The 27,195-nt window shown below is 45.0% G+C and overlaps 1 protein-coding gene and 1 pseudogene across 1 annotated transcript; both read right to left on the reverse strand.

Annotated features, from left to right (window-relative positions):
- Positions 1-17,086: 17,086 nt before the first annotated feature.
- On the reverse strand, positions 17,087-17,782 carry LOC134176454 (uncharacterized; annotated as a pseudogene).
- Positions 17,783-19,227: 1,445 nt separating this feature from the next.
- On the reverse strand, positions 19,228-21,267 carry LOC134198499 (jerky protein homolog-like). Its single transcript, XM_062667911.1, has one exon. It carries the CDS (start codon positions 21,114-21,116, stop codon positions 19,434-19,436), a length of 1,683 nt encoding a protein of 560 aa, XP_062523895.1. The 5' UTR covers positions 21,117-21,267; the 3' UTR covers positions 19,228-19,433.
- Positions 21,268-27,195: the final 5,928 nt, after the last annotated feature.

The following is a 27,195-nucleotide window of genomic DNA, read 5'->3' on the forward strand; positions in this document are numbered from 1 at the left end:
GCTAGTCCCAAAATGCTCTGACAATGACATTCGATCCTGCGCAACAGCACAACATGAAAAAAAGGAAAACAGCCTTTGAAAACTTACCGAATTATTAGAAGAAACTGACACATAATGACTCTCCCCAATGTGACCACTGTAGATGTCTGAAGTTGATGGTTTTCCGTTTATTGGAGACACCTGACTGCAGTCGTAGTGGAGAGAAGACTCGACAACCCATATTCGTGTACTATAGACGTTTGCATGTGCATCTAATGTCAAGTGGTCACCCCAGTTACCCAATGTTGACATGTCTTCAACATAATTATGGTAACCAGTAGTCATGAAGGGTTTATATCTAGCACAGCACCTATATAATGTTATGCCTCCAATGCAACTTCATCACAATACCACCCTGTGGTATCACCTCTTTCGAAACTTGTCCATGTATTAGACGGCCTGTTTACGAACTATATTGTGATAGATATATGGTGTCTCCAAAGATTTGATGCGAAACCGATTGAAACTGGCAGTTTCCATTGCCTTCTACATCAACAGGTGTTAAACCTAACGAGTGAAGTCTCTTCTGTAAACGTCTTTTGTCATCATCACAGGGCTGTGTCTGCTGTAGCAGTGTATTTGGCTGACGTTTCAGCACTAACTGTTGGCAAGACATAGAAGAGATGTCGATGCGACCTATAAGTAGATGATAGTCAACAAAACAAGACATCTTCATAACAGCATTTTAGAATTACGTTCAGAAATTTTTTTAGGCAGTTTGAAACTAATGGCTCGTACGACTTGTCATTCTCTAGTAATGCAGTGTCATCTCTTTGTACATTGATACTTTTCTGATTCTGATTAGCGCGTTGTATAGCTATGGGGCAGGCCATTGCTTATCCAAGAGAAAAGCGTTCAAAACGAACCTCTCCTCAATTAATTTCGTCTTGAGTAACTGTCGTGGCACACTGTCGCAGCGAGGATCGGATAGCAATATTACTTGCTTACAAACAGACGAAACAGCCTTGCTAGTACCCGAAGACTGTGAACGTCGAGCTGCTCTTTTTTTCTTCCACTGCATTGCCAAGAACGGGAGCGACTGCGTCCAAGGCGATCGCAGATCTGAATGATACCTGTAGCTCTCACCCTCGCCCAAAGTCGGACGAGATTTCTTGTTCGGGCATGTTGAATGGCGACCTTCGACGAGCTGGTGATGTGTAACTGGCATCCGAACCACTGGTTTCAGAGGTAGTGGCCGATGCATTTCGATCTCTGTCATGCTGTCGAGCGACGGATTCGTCCAAGGCCGAGCGAAACTGTGGGTGGTTGACGATATTCCTGACTAATTCGGCAACATCCACGTCGCGTGGGTCGACTCTATCCGCCATATCGCGATCAGGAGGCAAGATCGCTCTAACAGATGGCAAAGAGCGTCGAATGCTGTGCTGTGGAATGCCACCGATGTGTACTCAGGTGCCCCATACATAACAGCTTATACCTTGATCACGTGTTGCGTCACCTGACTCGTTGTTCACGTCCATGTCCGCTGCTTGTAGCCCTCAGTCTATAATAAATTGAGATGATTCATACACATACACCACGAAATGCAGATGGCATTTGCAGTCTACTACCATCCAAAATACGGTAAAATTCTACCTTGTACTTGGTTGGAAGGTTGAGTTGGCACGTGCATCTACGCACCAGCACCAGAAACGTCGGCTTCATCAGCCAAACTAGAGTCGAACTTGTCGATGTTCTCGTTCGTACCAAGACCAATTTCGTCGATTTCGCCGTCAGAGTTACAAAAACCGCCGTGGCAACGCCATAATGAGATCACGTGACAACACACGGCAATCAATACAAGCAAAGAATGCATGAATCTTACCGTCTTGGGGTTTTCTATTATATAGTCTAATGTTAGTGTAAACCACTGCTATTTCGATGTTAGCGAAGGCGCACCAGTAGTGCGTACAGGAACATGTTTTTATTTCCGTTGACGCATAATGACCGCTCCCGAGCGATTCTTCCCATCACTTCTTGTTTCAATTACGTCAACCGTTGCGTACGTCATAAACTTACTAAGAAATAGAGCGTCGGAATTTATCTTATTGGTACTAATTCGGTTGCATTACGCAAAGTTCCGGTTCTGGCTTTCCAATATAGTACCAGTTAAAATTCCCGGATGCTGTTAGGCGAAACTAGATATCAATAGTATTCTATCCATAGCAATGCACATGGTAAATTTAGCTTGATTTTCCCGTATCAACGCGACAACACATGTACTGCGCGTGCTCAGAAGATGCGTCTGTTTGACCCCTTGGCTAATAAAGGGTTAAACATAATTATTGCTGGTAGCCAGAGGACACTTGTTTGACAATGAGTTTGTTGACATGGAGTCTGGTGCTCTCTCTGCATTGTTCTTTGGGCTGACAGTCTTTATTCGATTCGAGCGCACGTTAACTGGAGTCTTGGTCCGCTTCTTAGCAATAGACCACGCTGTCGGAGTTTTGTCCATTGTCAGGAACGTTGCTGAAAACACAGGCGCGTGCAGTTGGCTGATGGCATGGTGCTGCTTGACGCCGCCAGTTGCCTGAAGCACGCATCGCACAACAGCCAGTCTGTACCGCTGTGGCACTGAGCCTCGTGCCGTACTAAACGTAGATACATTCATTAAATGACGAAGGATAGCAGTGTGAATGCTGTGAAGGAGTGGATTGAGGGGATCCTACATGATAGGGCGCTCCAATTGCACCTTGGCTTTGTTGGAAGTAACTTCTGGCCTGATCTGACCCAACTGATGGTTCTTCGAGACAATGACTTCCTACATGCAGCTGAAAGTCTCCTTGTAACTGTCTGTTCGCCGCCTTCCTGTTAGGCAGTGCAAGACGTTCAAGTAAATGATCCTCCTTAGCTGATGTTGACCGTTCTTCTGCCTTTTCCCAACGTTTTCAACCATTTCTGCACTTTTCCATTAAACTTCCATACCAGGCTTGCAATTTCGCGATGAGACCAGCCTAACTGATGGAGAGCTCATATCTTGCATTTCTAGCGTGGACTGAGTTGTCGTTCGTTTGACTTTAAGAACTTTACGTAAGGGAATACGGCGGTAAAACTCGGCGGTAAAATACGGAGGGAATCAGCTCAAATTGACTTTGCAAGAAAGATCATGTGATTGGAGAGAACAGCTAACCGTTTCTCCTAGAGTTCGCATTACGATATGTCCAAACAGCTAATTACCACATTAGTTTACTCTTGCACATTAAAATGTAATCCGGTTCTCGTGACTTTTGATGCTAAATCTAAATTGATGATACCTCTGAGGAAAGTCACATCTGCATTAGCCTCGGAGCCAGACCGCTTTTGCATGTGATGGGAGGAAAGGGCGGGTAAGAGAGCTCTGAGGATAAAGCGGTCTGGGGACTACGCTATTTTAAATGAGTTCGGAAGTTGGCGCAACGACTTAATTTGTTGGATTTGGAAAGGTTTCTCAGTCGTCCGGACGCCATGTTCTGTGTTTACCGGACATCTACGCAAATCGGGCGGACATCCTTTACAGTTCCCCATAAGGGTATACTGGAAGCTAATCATTAGTGTGATTATCATACTGGCATTTGTGTGAGTATACGTGACTCTTGCGCACTTTTAATGATTTCCACATGTAATGATTACCACAACATACAGCTCTGGAAAAAATTATAAGACCACCCTTCAAATTTTGGGTTTAGGGTTACAAATGTACCACATTTTGTTGATACCAGGGCTATCACTGTCATTTATAACAGTTTGGTTCATATACTAAGATGCTGTAAGACATGCCTGTTTATATGCTTATATTAATCTGAAAATGTATCAACCAAAAATCTACCAAATTACATGACAATTTGTTAGAAGAAGATTTACTAAATAAATAAACATACAATAAGCAGTAAATAACAATAACCAACATTAACAGCAATATGCAACTACAAAAGTACGAAAAACACTCAATATTTTGTGGCAAAGCCCCTGTTTTTAATCACAGCCCGAATTCGACTTGGGATGCTTTCCACCAGCCTCTCACATTCATCTTGAGTGATCGTTTCCCACTCCAGGCGTAGAAAATCAAACAACTCTGCTTTGTTTGAAGGTTTGTGATTCTCCATTTTGCGTTTCATGGTATTCCACAGGTTTTCTATTGGGTTAATATCTGGAGATTGAGCTGGCCAAGTCAGGATCCTGATGTTCTTTTCTTCCATCCATGACTTTACAGACTTTGCTGTGTGGCATGGCGCATTGTCTTGTTGAAATATCCAGTCATCAGAGTTGGGGTATAACATCTGAGCTGATGGAAGTAGGTCTTCTTCGAGAACAACCCTGTACTTGGCTTGGTTCATGCGTCCTTCGCAGAGTCGGACTTTGCCAGTTCCTGACTTACTAAAACAACCCCATATCATCACCGATCCTCCGCCGTGTTTCACAGTTGGGGCAAGGCATTCTGGTCTATACGCTTCTCCTGACCTTCTACGAACCATCAAACGCCCTGGAGTGGGACAAAGCTGGAAATTGGATTCGTCAGAAAAGATTACTTTGCTCCAGTCATCAACAGTCCAATCCTTGTGGTCTTTTGCAAACTTGAGTCTTTGCTTTCTTTGTCTTTCATTAATGAACGGCTTCTTTCTTGCTCTGTGGGACTTCAGTCCTACTTGAAGGAGTCTGTTGCGAACAGTTCTGGCTGAACAGTTGACATTGCACCCAGATTTCCACTCTTTTTGGAGGTCACTTGAAGTCAGTCGTCTATTAGAGAGAGACTTTCGGATGAGGTAGCGGTCTTCCCTGGCACTAGAGAGACGTTTTCTGCCACGGCCTGGTTGCACTTCAGTTGCTCCAGTTGTTTTCTTTTTCTCCTTTGTCTGGTGAACAGCAGTTTTGGAAATCTTGAGTCTGGAAGCAACTTGTCGCTCGCTGTAGCCTTCCTTCAGCAGTACCAGGATAGCTGTCTTCGTTTTACAACTCAATTGCTTCTTCTTCGGCATGGTAGTATTAGTTAAAAATAGCATTTAACGTTACTCCATATATAGTACAGAAATGAAACTTAAATTGTGGGTTTTGCATAGCATGTAGTTATACTTAGTAAAACAATTTCAGACCAGGTAATGTCTCTGTAACTTCTTTTGCTAAAACGCTATTTTTATTGTTTTGTCTGCATTTCATTATCAAAAATGTAATGGTTAAATATTATAGATAATCATTATTGCTCAATCTGATTTGTCAAACCACTTACGTAGTCAAAATGCATCTGGTCTTATAATTTTTTCCAGAGATGTATATTAATTGCCAATGTCAGTTGTCTAGTGCCACTCGGTTGTTACAAAATCACAAGGAGATAAGGCAGTAGGACTTCGAGTGTCTTGATCCAGAGTGCTGGTGCTTTTCTCTGATCTAGACGCAGTCATGCATGCAGTATAACATTCACACGCTATAGTCCGCCTCAATTCACAGCAAGCTTTGTTGACTGCTGTCTTACCGTCTGCGTTTTTCTTTTCTCGTGCAAGTTGTTATGTGTTTCCTCAATTGAGAAAGAGGAAGAAGAGACTTGCAGTTTGATCAATTATTAACCAAACCTATATCTATTCATGCTTGATGCATGCAGATAGCCTTACTGTCCGTATAGAGTACTTTTTCATGTCCTCCTTTGTAATGTCTTTTTGCAGTGGCCGTATATACAACTTTGCTTGGTTCACAACGTCCTTAAGAAAAGGCACCGTCATCCCACTATCAGGCCCTTCTATTTCAATCATATGGTGGGAGTTTTCAACAAAACGCAAAGCGTATACCCCCACAAGCTTCAGTTTTTGGGAAAAGAACTTTTCCAGTAAGACGGTGAATGTGCTCCGCATCGCCATCTCTATCGAATAGCACTTTTCCTAAACCATCCCATCTTTGCTAGCTCAATCTTCTCTTCGGATGAAGGTTTCAGCAACGGCTCTTTATCGCAAAGGTAAATGCAATCCTTCTTCCACGTACTGATGCTGCACCTACGTCAGGCACCACGAACGTTATTGGTCCTCTTGCCTTTACCCGTTGCCGGACGATAGCCAAAAAGACGTCGGTGCTCTTCCATGCCAGCGCTTGCACCTTGACTAATTGCTTCTGCACATGTAGGTGTTTCAGCGCTTCCCAATCCCAAGGTAGCAAAGATATGACGTTTGATCGCTGAGGAGCTGCACGACTCTCGCGAAGATTCTTGTTTCGCTTTCTCGGCAAGCGATAACACGGCATCTACGGCCCCGATCAATAGGTTCTTCGCTCTGTCAAAATCAGACATACTTGCTAATCAGAGACTTGCATTTCAGACTTATATAGGTATGGCGTGATATATATGCGACCAACTACAGCAACTGGTCAGAAGTTTCAAGACATCCAGTTTTCAAAGTCTTCTACAAATGACATGTTCAGTGATATATGATTTGCTGTGATTGCCCTAAGCCCTAAGTTGTGTATAATGAGCTGCTGTGGCCTGATCTAGTAGTTGCTAATGAAACGATAGCTGGCACTAGAATCTACAAGAAGTTTAGTTGTGGGAAACACGTAAAGTATCTACGCAAACAACCGATAGTTGTACACAGTGCAACTGGACAATCAATACAGTCACTTTCAAAGTAGGATATAGAATGACAAAGATAATGAAAGCTCATTGTAAGCAGGATATGGTGAAGTTAGAGACAAGTGATACATCATTTGCAAAGTCATCTTGAGAACGTGGCCAACTAACATACCTATCGACACACCTACATGCAGCTGCCTCTAATTTTGGTAGAACAGCATGTATAATGAGGCTGCAGCTGGGGACAACTGTTAGCCCAGAAAACCGCGATTGGCTAACTTTGAGATAATTAATTAGGCGAAATCTTTTAAGTAAAATTAATTAACTAACAGCGCCTGGCGGGCGTATACCGCAATCTACCAGTAATGTCGTTCATGTTATGGATATCACGTATGGGTTCACCCCATGTCTCGTCTACCTACTTAGGAAGATCATTTTCAAGATGCAGAAAACAGGATGAGTCCACAACTTGCTGTGACTAGCAAGAAGCTATAACCAGATAGGTCCGGACACAATATCCGGCTATTCCGCTAGCAGTCGAACAAACGGCTTATTCAACCGGACATTGCCTGTAATTTCGAGCACCGGCAAAACTGTTGGTATCAATGCTGTCATTGCATTGATTGATGATGTTTTGTTCCGTGGTGATAGGGATCTTCTTTTTCAAGTGTCATTGAGCAGTTCTGAATTATTTGCGGCGTTCGCTGTTAATCCTATCTTCCTTAAACTTTAAACAATGTAATTCAATAGAAGATCAAAGTAATTGATTTACAGATCGTTTGCGCAAATTCAATGCGAACAGTGATTTTGACAATATTTCATTCTTGACAACATTTATCCAAGCTGACGTCGTTACCATGCCCCTCCATAAACATCACAGTTCCAACTATAAAGACTTGGATTCTAATAAATACTTGGAGCGACTAGTCGACGATCTTAGGGTCAGGATTAGAGATGGTTAAGCTATGTATTCGTTGTGGTGGGAGTGACCACTCAGCGATCTTAGTGTCAGAGTTAGGGAGGGTTAAGCTATGTATTCGTTGTGGTGGGAGTGACCACTCGGCGATCTTAGGGTCAGGGTTAGGGAGGGTTAAGCTATGTATTCGTTGTGGTGGGAGTGACCACTCGGCGATCTTAGGGTCAGGGTTAGGGAGGGTTAAGCTACGTATTCGTTGGGGTGGGAGTGACAATTACGGCGATCTTACGATCAGGGTTAGGGAGGGTTAGGGAGGGTTAGGCTATGTGTTCGTTGGGGTGGGAGTGACTATTCGGCGATCTTGGGGTGAAGGTAAAGCGTGGGGTTCTGTCGTGTGTTAGTGGATGGATCGAGGGACCGGTGGTACGGTGTCCGACGGTGTGTCGTCTGGTTAGATCTAATGGGTGTCTGTCTGATCGTTCAATCGGTTTATCGTCCAACTACCGGGTAGGGACAAATTATTTATTGTCTGTCCGATCATTCAATCGGTTTATCGTCTGACTAACGGGTATGGGAAATTATTTATCGACTGCCAGAGTCGGTGTCCCGTCTGTCTCACTATTCAGTCGGTCCACCGTCTGACTATCGGGTAGGGAAAATAATTTAATTTATCGACTGTAAGAGTCGATGTCCCGTCTGTCTAGCTATTCAGTCGGTCTATCGTCTGACTATCGGGTAGGGAAAATAATTTATCGACTGCCAGAGTCGATGTCCCGTCTGTCTAGCTATTCAGTCGGTCTATCGTCACTATCGGGTGGGGAAAATTGTTTATCGACTGTAAGAGTCGGTGTCTCGTCTGTCTCACTATTCAATTGGTCTATCGTCTGACTATCGGGTAGGGAGAATTATTTATCGACTGTAAGAGTCGGTGTCACGTCTGTCTTACTAATCAGTCGGTCTATCGTCTGACTAACGGGTGGGAAAATAATTTATCGACTGTAAGAGTCGGTGTCCCGTCTGTCTTACTATTCAGTCGGTTTATCGTCTGACTATCGGGTAGGGAAAATAATTTAATTTATCGACTGCCAGAGTCGGTGTCCCGTCTGTCTTACTATTCAGTCGGTTTGTCGTCTGACTATCGGGTAGGGAAAATAATTTATCGACTGTTAGAGTCGGTTTCCCGTCTGTCTCACTATTCAGTCGGTCTATCGTCTGAGTAACGGGTGAGGAAAATTGTTTATCGACTGTAAGAGTCGGTGTCCCGTCTGTCTTACTATTCAATCCGTCTATCGTCTGACTAACGGGTGGGAAAATAATTTATCGACTGTAAGAGTCGGTGTTCCGTCTGTCTCACTATTCAGTCGGTCTATCGTCTGACTATCGGGTAGGGAAAATAATTTATCGACTGCCAGAGTCTGTGTCCCGTCTGTCTCACTATTCAGTCGGTCTATCGTCTGACTAACGGGTGGGGAAAATTGTTTATCGACTGCCAGAGTCGGTGTCCCGTCTGTCTTACTATTCAATCGGTCTATCGTCTGACTAACGGGTATGGGAAATTATTTATTGACTGCCAGACTCGGTGTCCGGTCTGTCCGACCATTCTATATCGCCTATCCAACGAACAGGAAGACCGACGGCCCGTCGGGTGTAGAAAGTCGACGCGAGCCCTGTAATAGCGATCCAGGTGGGCTACTTTCCTATTGTGTGGGTTCCTACATGTATGTTATGAGTTGTGTGTTATGTTGTCATGGCGTGGTGTTTACTCGTGTGCGTTGCAAACGCATGCGCGGTGTATGTCAGTAAGGCGTGGTGTTTACTCGTGTGCGTTACATACGCATGCGCAGTGTCTGTCTGTGTGCGTGTGGTGTGGGAGCTCACCTCGTGTTCCATGGTGTCGGTGTGTCCTTCGTGTCTTGGTGGTGTCGGCGGCGGTGGTGCCGTCGTGGTGATGGTGTGGTCGTGGTGTTTCGATTCGGTGTGTTGGTGGGTCGTGTCGGGGTGTCGTGTCGATGTCGGTCGTCTGGTCGGATGGTGATCGTCCGTCTGTGTCCGGTGTGTCGATCTCTCTCTACCCGTGTGTGGGTGCGGGTATGTCTGTCTTTCATTCGTGTGTGTAGTAGTGTTGTATCGACTCTTTTGGGTACGTGTGTACGTGTGTGTTTTTTTTCTTCCAGGGCTCTGGGGCATCGCCAGGCCTCTGTCGGTATTCGTACCGTACGAGCGGAGTGTGGTGTCGATCTCGGTCGCGAGACGTGTCTCCAGCGTGGGAGGAGGAATTGTCGGAAGAGTCTGTTTGTTTGTTTGACTTTCGGACGTCATATTTCATATCTGTATCGAGTCGGTATCGTACATTGCGTATACGTATACATATATACAGCGGCGAGTAAATAGAGAGAGAGAGAGAGAGAGAGAGTGCGTTAGGCTCTCGTACGAAACTCAGGTGCGTGTGTGTACACGTCTCTGCGCATGCCTTCTATTCTCATCGGGTTTAGTGAGTCTATTCTGTCTTCGGTCGGTCTCGGACCGGTCCGGTGGTTGTGTGTACCGGAGTGACGGCGAGTCCACTGTCATCGGGCGGTGTCGCGGACTTGATCGTCGTACAATAGTGGCGGTCGTTGTCGATGGACGTCGGCGACTCGGAGGTCGTTTCGGTGGTTGTCGGCAGCGGCGGCGGCGGTACCGGCGCGGTGCCGCCGCCGTCAGCCGCGTGTCCGTTTGTGTTGCGAGCCGCCTTGTTCAGGCCGAAGCGACCCGTAGTCTTGAGTCGTCTAATCCAGTCGGCTTCGAGATCCAGTCTCCTGGCGTGGTCGGTCTCCTGTTGGTTCGGCGTGACGTGCCAGACTCCGTGGGGGTTGTGGTTTCTGTCGTTGCAGTGTGGGTAGATCTACTTTCGGTCCCACGACCGGAGCTTGTTGCGGTGGTGTCTCATTGCGCGCTCTGAGCGTGTCGCCCGTCTGTCCGACGTATTGTTTGTGGCATCCCGCAATGGCGCAGGTGATGACGTAGATCACGTTCTTCGATTTGCAGCTCAGGCGGTCTCGCCCTCGTCCGCCTATCGGGTGGGATCGGCGGGTGCTCGTACTGCGCACGGCGCAGCTGGTGGTCATGGATCTGCACGTCTCGCATTGTGCGTGTCCACACGCCGTCGTCTGTGGTGTGAACTCGAGAGGTGGCGGTGCCCTCGAGTCATCGTATACGTCCGTCTTTTCGGTCTCTACGGTAACGTCTTTCAGACGGGCACTGGTGATGTGGTCTCTAATGTTCTTTGCTCTCTTGTAGGCGATCATCGGTTCTCGACCGAGTGTGTGTCGGAGCACCGCGTCTTGCGAGAGCATCGTCTGCCACTCCGTGCGTACGATTTCGCCGGTGTCGGGAAACCACGGTGAGTAGGTCGTAACGAGTATCGATCTGTTTTCGTTCTCGTGGGCGTCGGCACCGTCGCCGTCATCGTCCACGGCGACGACGTCGTCGACACGATCGCGTTTGCGCTTTCGTTTCGGTCGGGTCTGTCCTCGTCTCTGTCTTTCTCGTTGTCGTGGCCGTCGTGTCTCGCATCCCTCCCGGGTCGCGCCGATTGCGGCGGCGGCGGCGGGATGGGTGCGTCGTTTATGCGGTAGTCGTGCGAGTAGGCTATCCGTCTGTCTACTCGGGTAGCCTTTGCGGGCGAGTCTGCGTCTGTGGTCCGTCAGGGTTTGATCGTACTCGATCGGATCCGACGTCGATCGGAGAAAGCGATTCGCCTCGCCCGACACGACGGCTCGCTTCGTGGCCGCGGTGTGGCACGAGCGTGGTCGAGGTACTGGAAGCGGTTTGTCGGTTTGAAGTGTGTCTTGGTGTCCAGTATACCCCCCGTGGCGCGGAAGCGGTCGCTCTGGTAGGCGTGTACGTCGAGAAATATCGCTTCCGTGTCGCTCTTGTCGTGTGTGAATTTAATCGTCGGGTGTGTCTGGTTGAGTCTCGCCAACATGGCGTCCAGGTGGGCGTCGGTGTCCTCCCACACGACGAATATGTCGTCGATGAAGCGCTTCCAGAGGCGCGGTTTGATCGGTTCGTCTTCGATGAAGCGATCCTCGAGTCGCGCCATGAATAGGTTGGCGAGCGTGGGCGCGACTCGCGTGCCCATGGCGACGCCGAAGCGTTGTCGGTAGATCTTACCGTCGAAGGCGAACACGTTGTCGGCGAGTATGTGGTGTAGGAAGACCTCTGCGATGCGGGCGAGAGCCGGGTCGTCGCCGTAGTGTCGTCCTAGCATGTCGACGCATGCACGAATGCCCTCGTCCTGGGGTATTTTCGTGTAGAGCGACGTGACGTCGATGGTGACCAGTGTGGCGTCGGGTGCGATTCGTGTGCTCTCGAGTGTTCGGATGAAGTCACCCGAGTCCCGTATGTAACTGTTCTGTTCGAGTACTATCGGCTTCAGTAGATGGTCGATGTACTGGGATATGGCTTCTGTGAGCCCCGAGCTTCCGGATACTATCGGTCGATAGGCCACCGTGTTCTTGTGTACTTTGCTCAGAAAGTAGAGCTGTTGTGTTCTGACGCGGCTCGGCGTCTTGATCAGGTGCCGGAGCGTGTCGCGGTCGAGGAGACCGTGCTCGTTTATGATCGAGATCGATCGATTGATTCGACTCGTTATGGCCGGTGTCGGGTCGTTGTCGAGTCGCTCGTACGTGCGGGCGTCGTCCACGTGCCCGAGGCCGTTTTCGACGTATACGCGTCGGTCTTCGACGACGATCATCGATCTCTTGTCCGCCTTCTTCATGACGACGTCGGTGCGTTTGCTCAGTCGCTCGAGGGCGGCGCGTTCGGACGCGTCCAGATTCTGGAAGATCTTGTCTCTCGGCCTAGACTCGGCCAGAGCTCGTCTCGTTCGCGTTATGTACGCCTCGAGGGCGGCGTTTTTCGTGGTCGGCGGCTGCCATTTCGAGACCGTTCTGAACGGCGGCGTGGGTAGTCGATAGGCGTGTTCGTTCGTGACGTCGTCCGGAGGCGTAGCGGTCGGTGTGACCGAGGCGTCTTCTCGGGTCTCCCATCTCTCCGCGTGTAGTCTCAGGCGGAGTTTGCGTGCGAAGGCGTCGAATTCGTGTAGCAACCTCTGTCGGTTCGGTCTCGTCTCTGTCGGGACGAAAGTGAGTCCTTTGTCGAGTACGCTCAACTCGGCGCGCGTGAATGTCGTGCCGCTTCTGTTGAAGACGAAGAAAGCACCGACGCGGTCGTCTAGGCGACGAGCGATAGTGGTGGTGGTGGTGGGCTTCTCGCGGGTGAGACTCCGAACTCGTTCGTGTGCTCGGTCGGTACGTCGTCTCGATGCACGGTCTCTATTGCATTACCATCGTCATTATTTTTGATATCATCTAGAACGTCGACATCGTGTTCACCGTAGGCGGTGGTGCTATTCGTGCAATCAAGGTAATTATCGTAATTATCGTGATAATCGTGTTCGACTCGCGGTCGGTGCGTTCTCGTAGTGTTCAGAGTACGTCGTCTAATTCTTTGCTTTCTTCGTCGTACGCTCGTTCGGCTCGACGTCGTCCTCGTCTTTAGCTGCGTCGACCTAGACGGTTCGGACACAGACAGAGATGCGTTATTATCGTTAGTGTGCGCATCCGGGGACTTCTTGTCGTCCCAGATACGGTCGCTTCTGTTTTTCTCGTTAAGCCGTCGCCTCGGGAGAGACGGAGGGAGGAGGAGGAGGAAGAGGAGGCGGCGAGTGGTCTTCTAGTCGAGAAGTAGTCGATGCGTTCTTTCCGAGTGGCGATGGCGCTCCCTTTGAGGATCGATCAACCGTGTCGTTCGCGTGGAGACGACGCGCGACAGGTGAGTGAATGGGACGTGTGCGAGCGAGACGTGTGCGTGGCGTTTTATGTCTGTGGCGTGTGTTAGGTGGCGGTGTGCTCGTCTGGTTGTGTTTAATCGGGTATGTAGATTGAGACGTCGACTAAATCTAGTGGTGTTAGTGGTGTATGTAGATTGGGACGTCGACTTTAATCCATCGTGTTAATATTTATATTTATTAACGTATTATTTATTAGAGTCCAATTAGAGTCCAAACAATACTTGCTTATGCAAGCAAGCTAATATTTCTTTGTCTCTATTGTTCTTGTGCTATCATGACAAGTCGAGGCAGTTTTGCAAGAGTGCACAAGTCCTCGCTCGCTGTTACCGAGTGTTTGAAAAAGATACAGCTCAGTCATTGAATTGGGCAGTAGTCATATTTACTGCTGTCTTTATCGTTCTTTAGCCATAAAACTTATGCTTTGGCACATGATTCCAGATCATTCCATTGATTGACTCGTTATGACTGTTAACCTTCCGTACATTTTGCTAGCAACTATTCGTCTGCCAGTTTGTCAAAAGTCGGATTTAGTTCATCAAAGAAAATATGAGGAAATTCTAGGAAATTTTCTTTTCATAATCCGATTTACCCATTGCTTGGTTCTTCTGCCACTTACAACATTATTCTTCATCTGCAGGAAAGTATTGGTGCGGTTCCCTTGTCGTCTCAAGGCGGTGTTCGTCGTCTCCACGCTTTCGTTTGCTGTCGCTGCGTTGCGCTTTCCTCCGGGAAAAGGAAACAGTTGCTTTTTGGTATTGTGTCCCATCGTATGAAGAGAATCAAAAAGACAACACAGCGCGAAAACTGTGAAAGGATATGATCGCTTCACATTTGCAATGTACGTCATTGGGTGGACGTACATACTTGTTGAGTGGTTGTTGCTATAGTAATCGAGACCACGTGATAACATCTAACCAGTCCTTGTGCTCATCATGTTTGACTGCTTCTCTTCTGCTCTAACGGCTCTGCCAATTACCGGTTACGTGAGTGACTTGACTTGAGACACGACAGCCTGCTATGAACGTTATGGTAGACGCGATACTTTGACAGCAGACGTAGTGTTGTAGACGCGATACTTTAATTAACAGCAGACTTAGTGTTGTAGACGTGATACTTGATACGTGATACAAGTTGTTCTACTGCTGTGTCTGACACAGTGACAATGCTTATTCGAATACCAATGAGCATTCTGTTAGCCGAAATCGTTCAAAAGTATAGATAATAATAATAATAACCTGACGTCGTACTCATTATATTAATGGTGCAAAAAACAGAAACAAACAAACAAGTAATATAACTGCTGTGGCATCAATCTACTGAAAACAAGTCTTCTAGTACTGATTTACTACTTCTAGCTGGTTCAAACAACCAATGGTATGCCAAGCTTGCAGCCTCGCGCCTAGACTCACATAGAGATAAATCAACGTTCTTCAAAATCTTTGAGCAATTGGCTGTCTCGACAGTACCCTGGTGTGGCTTTGGCAGTAATGCAATTCCCATTCCCGGCATGTAGTAAAAAAGGACGAAGTAGAAAATGGCAAACTTTAGATCCCAGATTTTGGAGCAGTTTTCTAAAGTTTCAATCGTTGAAACTTGGCATGGTTTAAGTTCAAAGATCAAAATATTTTAAAAGAAACAATTGTACATTTGCAGTCCGTTGCATGCTGCGCTAAATAGCAATTCCAGATTACAGCTTTCTTTCCTTGTCCTATTAATGCTGCCTAGTAATGCTGATGTTAACAATGCTTGTTAGAGCAGCAGTCCAACTCTGAAGTTGCCTCCATTTTCAAGTCAGATGTGCATGAAGTCAACGAGATTCATGCTCTCACCTTCCAAGAGATAGCAACAGAAGCTCTGAAACAGGATGCGATTATCTTCAGTGTAGTTCATAATAACAAATTGTAGTAGTTAGAGCATCTGTGACGGATATCCAGTGTTGTCATGACTTTCGGATTCCGTTCAGGTCTACTTATCTGTATTTCGAGACTGTTAGACACTTAGCTGTCGATTCATCAGTTCTCTCATAGAATTAAATAGATTCTTTTTTGTTTGTTTTATTTGCGGACAAGAAGATTGGTGCTGCGAACAGGGTTGCGAAATTTACATTCTTTGACGTGTTTGACAAACCTGGGTGCTGCGTGACACCGCCAGCTGCAAACAACACAAGTGACGTGGTTGAAGATTCTTAATATGTTTCCAGCGTATGTCTCCTCTTGTTCAGTTGGGTCTTATGATGTTCCAATAACATTTTGTACTCTTCATTTACATAAGTAGTACGCCATAAGTATTGTTTTGGTTTTCGGTTGACCTTTTTTGCAGGTGGTCTCACATCATTATTACGTTTAGCACCATCTCCGTTATTATCACCAGTCTTTCGCCTGCTTCTAGTTCTGTCCATTCTTTTCTTTGCATGCATATTGTAATCAGATGCCACTGTAGAGCTTTCTTTGAAGGTTGATCTTTACCGATATCATCATGCGTGAATCTCTGTCAGTTTTGGCTGTTACTAATCCAAATATTTATTTACACGTGCGCGTTCACACACATCCACCAACTCACACAGCACCAGGAATCCATGAAAGCATGAGGAACAAATGGCCATGGAATTCCAGGGAAAATTCCTTGAAATTTTTGCAGTATTGTATTGAATCATGCCATGGAATTCTTGGAATCCTTATTTTCCATGGTGTAATGATTTCGATGCCTGAGCTGCACAAACAGCTTCGAATAGATTTTGTGTCTTGTGCCATACATGTAACTATCAACAGAGAAGTTGATATGTTACTAACGACTGCAGTTTATCACGTAATTTTTTGGGCTATGATATTTAGTGTGAGTAAATTACAAACACGACTACTCACGAAGCTGTATTAATGATTGTTATTACTTTCACTTACAGTTGACAGGCAATAACGGTGGAGATGAGGTCTTGACCGAAATATACATAAAAGGTAATTGATGAAATTGCAAGCACTCACACACCCTAACCCCTATAGCCGAGCTGACTCAATGGCTCCAGTAATGAGATCCTCGATTTTCTATTAATCCTCATGCTCAACAGGCCAGCAAAAACCCTGTACACTGTACAAGTCTGCAGAGGTTTCAGGGTAGTTCATAAATAGTTTGATATTCGTTTGTCTTATCGACCTGATATGTAAATATATTAAGAGATTATCTACATCATAATTAATCTAATCATATGTAAAAAATTAACAATTTCAAGACCAGGAACCATGGTCTTCCTCCGACTTGTAAACGTCCCCACACTCTCTCTGTTGGGTTCGATTCGCAATGAAACTTTGGAATAAACATGCAGTAATGTCCATGCTCAGAGATGTAATTGTCAATTAAAGACTTAAGACATTAACAAAATCGGGATGAGAAGAAAGTTTTTTATCGTTGAAGCCTTATTGTATTAGTGACATGTACATTACGCTCTACTAAAACTTGTTTTGATCCTTTTGGAATACCATTATCATCTACCGTTTTTCGAACTACATCATTGTAAATAATATCATGCATTTTTGGCTGTATTCCATCAGGATGCACGTTCATTTTATTGGCAACTAAAGCATCACAAGACTTTGCAGTATGGCTAGAACTCTGATCAAACAACCAAACAATATCAAACTGCACCCTAGGGTATTTAAATTCAGCAATGGCAACTGCATCCTTTACATTAGCAAAATTTATCATTTGTCCAATACCCAGCTCGGTTTTCTTCAAATTGTATGGTCTGCCCGGCTTCTTTTGGAATAGTAACATTACAATCTTATGCTTTTTCTACTTCAGTATCACTTAATCTTAGATAACCAGAAAATTCATCAATAAAATCGCTAACCATTCTACCAGAACCCCTGGATTTAGGTTTAATAGCAATCCGATCAAGCAAAGTCCATTCAAACTTTTGATCATCGTTAGTTTAAAAAGCTGATTCATCATGACAAATTATAACTAAGTGTTTTGATTCTGATGTGTTTCCTGTGGTGTATGGTTGGGGAACATGCACTGCATCTGTAGACAACGGCGGTGGAAGGTGACGCTTTTCAAGCTCGTGCAAATTACTTAATTAAAATTATATGTTTGTCCTGGACTACATCCTTTCTTTAATGCCAGTCTATATAACTGCCTTCTTACGCACGTCATTTGTCTGAAATCCTAAGTCTAGGAGAAACTTTCTAGCAGTCTCCAAGCTTATTTGTCTAGGAAAACCGGACGGCAACGACATGCTATGTAACGTCTCACAATAAACAAACCTGCAGTAGTTCGTTATGGTCATGTTCGGTTGTCCCTTTTCGCAGAGTTGTCGCACGCCCACGCTGCAGCTGTCCTCTTGCATTCCTTGTCGTAAATGATGCTCTGACGGCAACGTTACTGGCCCGCCTCTGTTTCCACTTTGAAAGAGCTTGCCCACTAATCTTGAAACATCTTGCTTGCAACCCCTACGCGAATGCTCAGGATGAGCCATAACTCGTAGTGCAAATGGGGACTGTTGCGAGGTTACGGCTAACATACTAACGTTTCTGGGGCGGAGTCAATTATGTCAGCCAATCAGCGATTATTCACGCCTATTTATTAGCCAATCAACACGCTGCATTTCTATCTTTCCAGAACGTTTCATAGGCTTATAATTAGATTACTAAAGAGCGTTCACGCTGAGGAACACGTGTTTCCGCGGCATTATTATATGACCTCGGAATTCCGCTGTAGGGCGCGTGAAAGTTATGGCCAGATATGCTTGGTGTCATCGTAGTACTAACAAGACAGCACGACCCAATATAGAGTCGTTGTGTAAGTGCTTTCACGACACGGGTGAATTTTCGCACACTCGAAGTCATGTTCGTCTCGCTGGTTTTGAATCAGAAGTTTTGTTACGCTTCGGCGTCTGACATGGCCGCACATAATTGCATCGTGAACGGACTTACACAGGGTCGTATTATGCCGCAAGCGGTTGCGATTATTGTCTCCGACGTAGCTTGCATCGTCTCAGCAACTCTAAGTTGTCTGGCGGAAGCCCGCCAAAGTCCATGTAATCATGTGCCTGGATTATACTGGCTGGTCGCGTCGAAATAGGAGTTGTTCCTTATTCTACTACGCGGTATTCCTCACCTCGTCCCATTTTCCCGTTTCTGCGCTAACGCTTTCCGTCAGACTTGACCCCAGTGTGGGCACGGTTGACAATTGAAGTATATTTACCTTGAATGGCGTACGCTCCCAGAAGATCCATGTGCCGCCTATGTTAAGTAAGTATATGTGACTGTGTACTTATCTAATTGTCCGCAACTGCGAAGCGTCAACATACATTCGCCGACCGCCTCAACATTAGTGTGCTTTGCACTTGGTGCGTTTTCTTTCCAAGTAGTTACCGTGTTGCGGAGGGCTGCCGAAATGCTATCAATTTAAGCCCCGCTGAATATGCGCTCGGATCGTTGTGGCTGAGCTACATCGGCATTTCTCGATGAGGGCACTTGTTGCAGTTACGTAGTGGCGTAGCCACACATGGGCCTTCCGTGGATCATACAGTCTTGCTTGTCTAGTAGGTAATTCGTGTTGGCTCTAGTATACTGTATAATGGAATGAATGCATTCTATTGTACAGTCGATGGTTTGTGCATTAATTGATTGTAATGATGTGGGTAAGTGCAACCTAAGTCACCTTTCTGCAGTCGTTGGTTTAGTGGTTTTAACCTGTCTTCAGCTTCTGCTTTGGTTACATGGAGCTGCTGCTCGACAGATAATTGTTTTGTGAAGCTTTCTTGTAGCTGCTGCTGGAGTTGTGCTATTTTGTGTCTTTGCCTGTCGTGTTGAAAGATGCAGCTTTTCCTGAAGCGTTGCAACCTCATGGTATATGGCTTGCAGCTGTTTTTGTAGAGATGAGATTTGCTGATACAGTAGAGCCTCGCTAATCCGAATAGCTCTGTACCAGACTCCGTTCTTACCTGTTCGGATTACTGAATTTGTTCGGATTATCAAAATACGAAGCCTTGGAGACCCAGACATAGCCTTGACAATCCAGACCGTTTGCGCATACATATGTCAACAATTACATGCCTACGCAGGGACAAGAATTCTTGCAACGCAACTAACTAAGTAGGTAACCCAACAACAAGCAAAAGCAACTCATTTCTCAAAGTAGTCCGTCACCCGCGTCTGTTCAAGAGTGCTTAGTCTCTTTTTAGCTGCAAGGTCACGTAGGCTCCGAAGAACACTCAAGCTGTATTGAGTTGCTTCTGTCTGTTCCCGAAACCATGTCAAACAATCAGAGAGCATTTGAAATGCACTGCCATGAGAGATGCCAGACTGGTTTGTGCTTGCATCATGATCAGAACTTTGCATTTGATCTTCATCTGCAGCAGTCTCTTCATCACGACCGTGAGCCAAGACTTCAGTGACAATTTCATCATCATCCAAATGAGTGTAACCAGGATCCAAATTGTCTACCATTAACCACTCCTCAATTTCTGTTGAAGTCATTTCATAACCCAAAGCAGAGAAGAGAGGGGTCAAATTAGAAGAAGGCTCTTCAAATGACTCTCCTGATTCTGTGATGCCAGCAGGTTCCTGACTGCCTTCGTCAGGATAAATGGGTAGAATCTTTCTCCAAGACAATCGAATTGTTCTAGGTGTAATTTCATCCCAACTAGCGGAAACTTTATCAGAAATTTCCATCATGTTGATTCCACAAACAAAGTCAATGATTGACACACCTCTATCATTTTGAAGAATAAGATCTTGAAGCATCTTTTTCCTGTATCGGCGTTTAATGGATACTAGCACACCTTGATCCATGGGTTGAATTAACGAAGTGACATTCGGTGGAAGGAACTTTGCGATCACTTTGCCATCTGCTGATATCAGGTCTTCTTCATTCGGATGAGCAGAACAGTTGTCAAGCAGAAGGACAGCTTTATCATCCAAACCCTTTTCCCTTAACGTTTCCTGCACTACAGGAACAAACTTATGATGGAACCAGTCAGAAAATATTCCTGTGTTCACCCAAGCATTAGACTGGTTGTAGTAACTCACTGGCAAGTGATCACGATTGACGTTTTTGAAACAACGAGGATTCTTGGATTTACCTATCAAGACCAAGGGTAGTTTTATGCTACCAGACGCGTTTGAGCAGGCACTGATGGTAACACGGTCCTTTTGAGTCTTGCGCCCATCAGCAGACCTCTCAAAGTGACCAGCAAGCGTTTTCTGAGGCAGCAGCTTATGGTACAAACCTGACTCGTCACAGTTGAATATTTGTTCAGTGCTGTAATCACTATCCTTGACAAAAGCTTGGAAACGTAACACAAACTGATCAGCAGCTGGTTTATCGGCAGACAGCTTTTCTCCTTGTAAGGCCAGCTGTCTAATGCAATGACGCTTACAAAATCTCCAAAGCCAACCAGACGAGGCAACAAAGTTGCCGAAATCCTCTTCTTGAGAAGACTCCTTCAATTTCTCGTGAAGCTGCAAGGCCTTTGCTTGTAGTAGTGGGCCTGATACAGGAATGCCTTTCTCGCGCGTCTGCCGAAACCACATGAAAACAGCCCTCTCCAGCTCCTCGTAAGTAGAAAGCTTCATTGTTTTGGCAAGTCGACTCGTTCCCATTTCGGTTAGCTTCCTTTCGTATTGCCTCAGTTCAGACTCTTTCCTCTTGATATCGCTAATGGTGCTTCGACCGATTCCATATCGTTCACACAGCACAGAATAGGAGGCACTTCCCAGTTCATCCAGTATTGCTACCTTCTGCTCTATTGTTAGAGTCTTGTGAGCCCGTTTTGTCTTCTTTGTTATATCTTTGTCTGACGACATGAGAACGTGTACCCGGATATGATCAGATGTTTGTTATTTCCCGGATATGAAAGGACGTTTGCACAAGGCCTCGGAATTCTAAATGCTCTCTGGAAACTCGAGGTCAAGCAGTTAGGGACATTCGGATTAGCGAGGGTTCGGATTAACGAGGTTCGGATTAGCGAGGCTCTACTGTATCTGTCGTCTATTTGTCTCTTGTATGCTGTCACTGGTTTTTGTCTATCCTCCTCTTGTCTTTGCAGCTCTGATGGTTTTTATGGCTGTCCCTCAGTTGCTGTCAGGAGTTGATGAAGGTCTTGCTGCACTGCTTGGCTATGCTCTTGTTCTGACTTCAACTTTCGTGTTTCTCGTAGCAGATCAGATTCCTGTTACTAAACTTTAATTTGGTGAACTTCCTGTTCTTCTTGTAGACATTGGCACTTAGCTGTTTGCTCGTTTAGGAGAGTTTCAAGTTTTTCACACTTGTTGTTTCTAGTAATCGAGCTTGCAAAGGATTTGACTTCACTCTGAGATGCATCTTGGACATGTACCAGACTGTCCTGGCTTCTAGAATACACCTTGATCTTTAGGCCAAATATTTGTAAATTTTCCCTGGAAAGCGAGGGAGTGAATTCGCTAGAAATCACAGGTATTTGGTGGCAAGTTGTCGTCGCATTCACGCATAATCTGCCTCCAGTTCACCGCCTAGTTCTTTGTCAAATCACAGCGAACTCATACCATACTCAGTGAGAATTTACGTAGAATTTTTGAAGGTCTTTGTGATCAGTGTATCGTAGGATTCGCTGAGTACTCATGGAGAATTCGCATACGCTTCATGGGTATAGACTGCATATTCACGCCGAATTCGTGTAGGGTTCACACGAATGGAGTGTGGACTCACCGTATTTGGCGTGAGTTCGTACTGATGGAGAACTGACGTACACACAATCCGGTTTCACTGAACGCATGTATTTCAATTAGAAATTGTTACTCATGCACATACACAATCCCAAAATGTTAGACGGTTTTTTTTGCTCGCTGATAACGGCACTTGCCACCTATCAGCTTGTTCAATTTCTGGTGGACGCTCTTCAGCGTTTCCCTTCTCTGGAGAGGGAATGCAGTGACACTGTGGCCTATAATTATATTCACATATGTAAGCATACATGTTATGACAGATTTCTAATGCCAGATATACAAACTCTAGCAAACTCATAAATTCACCTCAGCGCACAAGACCTTCTCAAGTTTCCAAAAGTGGCAGTGAAGCTTACTTAATGCTAACTATTGCCCACACAACTGATCTCAAATTTCTAGTGAACTGTGCATCTGCGTTAGCTTTTTGAAAGAAACTCAAAATACGCAGTGTATGCAAGTGCTAGTGCAATAGCTTGAAGGAATAGGATATTAATGATGTCTACACCAAAGTTACTTCAGCCCCTACCGGTTTCTGGAAAACCCCTATAGCATTGTCATCCCCTTTCAAGTTTTGTTAGCCTCCTTTTCTGTGTAAAAGCATTGATATCTTCTATTAGGTCTGTAGCAAGTCAGTTTGACACTGAACAATTCCAACATGCTCCAGGTTTCAACATCCAACAAACCAAGCACATTATAATACGACAGATTCGGATGCATTCTTCTTAAAACAGCCGCCAAACAGATACAGTTCTATACTATTTATACATCATGCACTGTATTATCTAAAGCTTACTCAGCAGTAAACGATGGATTTGCTATTTTGCGAAATGTAAGTTACTAATGTAGATAGCTTACTTCTCAAAGCATCCACCTTTGGCTGATCGAGCAGCCTGTGATTAGCTCTGTTGCCAACACCGGATACAGCTTGTTCTTCTTTGGTAAACAGAACATCAAATAGTGCCCTCGCCAGCTTCACTCGAGAGGAAGTTGCTTCAGCTGCCCTCACACTTGTAAATATAGCTGTCATACTACATCTCTCATTACCAACAAAGACTATATATACCAAGTGAAACACCAGTAACCTTCTACAGTACATCACTTTATTAGTACTTGTCACCTGTAGAAGGCTGTCCTGCTGGTATGCCATCAGACAATGGGGCAGATATATATCGATTGCGATACTAAACTGTTCGCAAATGGTTTAAACCGTTTGCGAATTCGTATTTGGTTATATTCGGTTAGACCGTTTCTGATATTGGGAACGCGAATGATTTGGCTGTCGTATAAGGTTTCTATTCATTTGGTTTACAAGAATATTCTCTTAGCTTTGCTTGTTTAATTATTATAGAAAACTGTTTGCGCACCTCAAAGATGTAGACTTTTGCCAAGTACGCCATACCTGGATCGATCCATGCTTGAGAGTTGTTTGTCTCTTATATGGAGGACAAGTTCATAATCTCCTAGCAATTACCATCTCGAATGTCACGCCTATAGTTAGGTCAACTGTTGTCACCTTGTGTAATTGGTATATTTTGATTTACAAGTTTTAATTAAATTCATATTTGTATAATTAGATGGTGGATTTGCATACGATGGTGACAGTGATGTCAGTATAGCTTGTGTGTTGTTTTTAAATATTTATTTCGTTTCATACTCGTTTTGAATTTTAAGATAACTCTGAACATCGCCAAACATAGGTATGGCAGGTGTTAGTACTTAGTAACTAATTGTAATAGCAACACTTACTATACTTTTGATGCGCTAATTAAGTTAGAAGGAACTCTAAGAACCACATGTCCGAGACTTAGCCGTCACAGCGCAAAAGTTGCATGACCACATGCAGCGTCAGAGGAAGAAAGTCGCCTGCTAATCTGGACGCCAGGCCACCATTGCCATCAAGAAAGCTAGAAATACTGCACTGTAATTAAGCAAATTTGAGTGTTTCTGGTATTCAAATATTTGTGAAGTTAAACTGTTCTTTTTGTTTAGGACTGGTAAAATATTTTCCAAATAGTAAAGCCAGTGAAATAGATCAATGTGTGGCAGAAGAACCAGTGACAAACAATAATGACTATTATTCGAGTCGTAATCAATTCTACACTGCATGCTTGTTTCATTAAAACAATTATTTTACTTGAACGTAACCTTACAACAGCGATTCGTGATTGTGTCTTCGTTCATAACTGATTGACATAGGAAAAGAGCTCACATGATCATGGTAACCATGGCTTCCATGAATCCATAGAAAGCCATGCATGCACATTGTCTTTAGGTATGGAATTCTTTTCTCACATGCTTTCGAAACTTGTGTTTTCCTAGTAAAAGTAACAAGTTCCATGGAAATACCGTGGTTTTCCGTACTTTGTTTGATTAAAGTGCAGCACGCGTGTTATATAGTATGTTTGCAATACTCAAGATGTACGTATTAAATCAGATTTCACAATTCTTTATACTTTGTCTCTTTCCTCATTCCTATTCAGGGGCGGTGGAGCCGGTACGGCATTACGGCGATCGCCGTACTACTGGAGCCGCGGCCAGAAGTTCCGTCGTGTGTCATAGGTGTTAGGCAGATCGAATTGCTCCAGGAACTTCTGGTATCAAGCCTCCCTGTCCTACTCGCTGGACGGTGCTTGTGCAGTCGCTGATAGCTTTTTTTTGTCCATATGATGTTATTCGAATAACCGTAGAAAAAAATCACGGAAGAATACAGCGGAAAGATCGATGTCACAGCAGCAGCAAGAGGTATCGTTAGTGGACACATTCAATTCCTATTTGGTATAGTGATATCTGAAAACTTTTCTTAACCATTGATGTCTTAATTGAGTAATACAAGTAACCTTGTTGACCTTTGTCACAGCTGGGCTTTACTGGACTGCACGGGCAAATTAAGAACAGTGATTAATGGTGACTAGTAACTTGTACTTGTTCCTGTCAACTAACACATGTCTGTTACTTAGTCCTTCCTGTACAATTTCCACACATGCCTGTACTGTACCTACGTCAACTTATCCACACTATTTCTTCTCATCTCCGTATGCTTTGATGAGTCTTGTAGTGTCACCACAGCCGCCCCCCACCACAACCACTCTGGCCAGCTGCAATGGCGGAACAGCCACCAATGCCAGTTGCAATACTACCACAACCACCAGCTGCCACCACCAATGTCAGTTGCAATCGCGAGACTGCCACCAGCAGCAGCTACAATCGCAAGAGTGCCATTACCACTAGCTGCAATCGAAAAGACCCACACTACCAGCTGCAGTTGTTATACCACCACCTCAGGCAGCTGCAGTCGCAATACCACCACCACAGCCAGCTGCAGGCGTAATACCACCAACACATGAGCCAGCTGCAGTTGCAATACCACCACCACAGCCAGCTGCAGTCGCAATACCACCACCTCCACAGCCAGCTGCAGTAGCAATACCACCACAACCACAGCCAGCTGCAGTCGTAATACTACCACCACCACAGCCAGCTGCATTCGCAATAATACCACCACCACAGCCAGCTGTAGTTGCAATACTACCATCACAGTCAGCTGCAGTAGCAATACCACCGCCACAGCCAGCTGCAGTCGCAATATTGCCACCACCACCAGCTGCAGTCGCAATAATACCACCACCACAGCCAGCTGCAGTAGCAATACCACTACCACAGCCAGCTACAGTCGCAATATCACCACCACAGCCAGCTGCAGTAGCAAAACCACCACAGCCAGCTGCTAGTTAATTAACCAGCTGTTAAAGTGTGGAAAATTAAGAGGTTGGTGAGTAGCTAATGAACATGATGTTATTAGAGTGTAGTAAATAGAATAAATGAGACACACTTGAAAGGCTTGTGTGCATTTAACAGCATCAGTCAAGGGACTTTCCCAATAGATAGGGTGATAGACAAAGCAAAACACACTAAGAACTTAAAGTATTTGAATTTTTGAGGTATGAGCATAGTACTTTATCCTGCTAATATTCTTTTTATCTGTTATCAAATTTTAGCGTGCATATCAGTACAAGATATACAAATTACCAGAAGTTTTATTGTACCATTTGCTATACCATTGTTTCTGAAATCCTTAGCGTTTGCTCTTTGCAAAATCGACATCTACAGAAACTACTCTCCAGCATTTAGCAGATCAGATGCATTTGACCTCTCACCACCGCGAGAAGGTAGCTGGAGTTTGGCCTCCCCAGCACCTTAACCAGACAGCAATTGTGATCGATGGATCTGTCCTCGCGATCGAGATGTGTACCTTCACCCAAACATATCTACCAAATCTAGGTCTGCAGCTAGGCAATTCGACAAGGCAGCCGCAGCAGCAAGGGCTCGTACAAGCAGACCGTTGTACGCAGGAAAGGAAGATCCCGGGTGACACAATCTTTTCTAGATAGCGAATTCCATATGTGCTGAAAGTTTTTACTAATTTGCCCTTTTTTGCCCAGCAACGCTGACGGCACGAACGCCCGATATGAAACGGCAAAAACCATTAATATGCTAATGTTAGCTGTAAACTCGCGCACTAGTGTTGTGAGTCTTTGAGGCTACAATATAATATATTTAATTATATATTACGGCTCTGATTTAACCTCTAAAATGATATAAAAATCTTTACCATAGGTACAAAAAACCCATATCGAGTGTCGAAACCACCAAGAGGAACATACTGCTCATGGGACGCCCAAAAATGGATTCAACACAGCTGCGAGTGTTGTGAGAAGTTTGTGCTCTCTTTCAAGAACCCGGAACAACGTCGCAACGTTATAAAGTGCCTTCGACATCGGCAGCTATGCCGCGCAGCTCCTCTAACTCCGCCAGACTTTTGGGACTTGGTGTTCCTGGACGTTCCTGTAGTGGATGGAGGTCCAAGGCCACCCAAAGTAAGGAAGATTGAGCTTTCAGAAACACCCGGAGAAGAAATGGGTTGGGACTCTGACTAAATTTTGAGTAGTAGTGCTAGGCAACGTCCAGTAAGTAACTGTTATCAGTAGATAACTCCTTCAAATCTGCTATCAACAATAGAATAGATGCTTGTGTGCAAATACTACTCGATGAGTATACATAAAGCTGCTGTCTTCGCAAGAAATGAAGAGATAGGCAGCCTTAGTAAATATACATCAACATTACAAGTGAAAAATTTTCAGCTAGGCAATGCTTCATGTATGACAGAATTTATGTAAAAGCCACC

Source organism: Corticium candelabrum, chromosome 2, assembly GCF_963422355.1.
Source record: "Corticium candelabrum chromosome 2, ooCorCand1.1, whole genome shotgun sequence".
NCBI classification, from domain to species: domain Eukaryota; kingdom Metazoa; phylum Porifera; class Homoscleromorpha; order Homosclerophorida; family Plakinidae; genus Corticium; species Corticium candelabrum.

Bases quoted from the DNA above. Each gene is read 5' to 3' on its own strand.
- LOC134198499 (XM_062667911.1), bottom strand. From the start codon at position 21,116: ATGTCGTCAGACAAAGATATAACAAAGAAGACAAAACGGGCTCACAAG.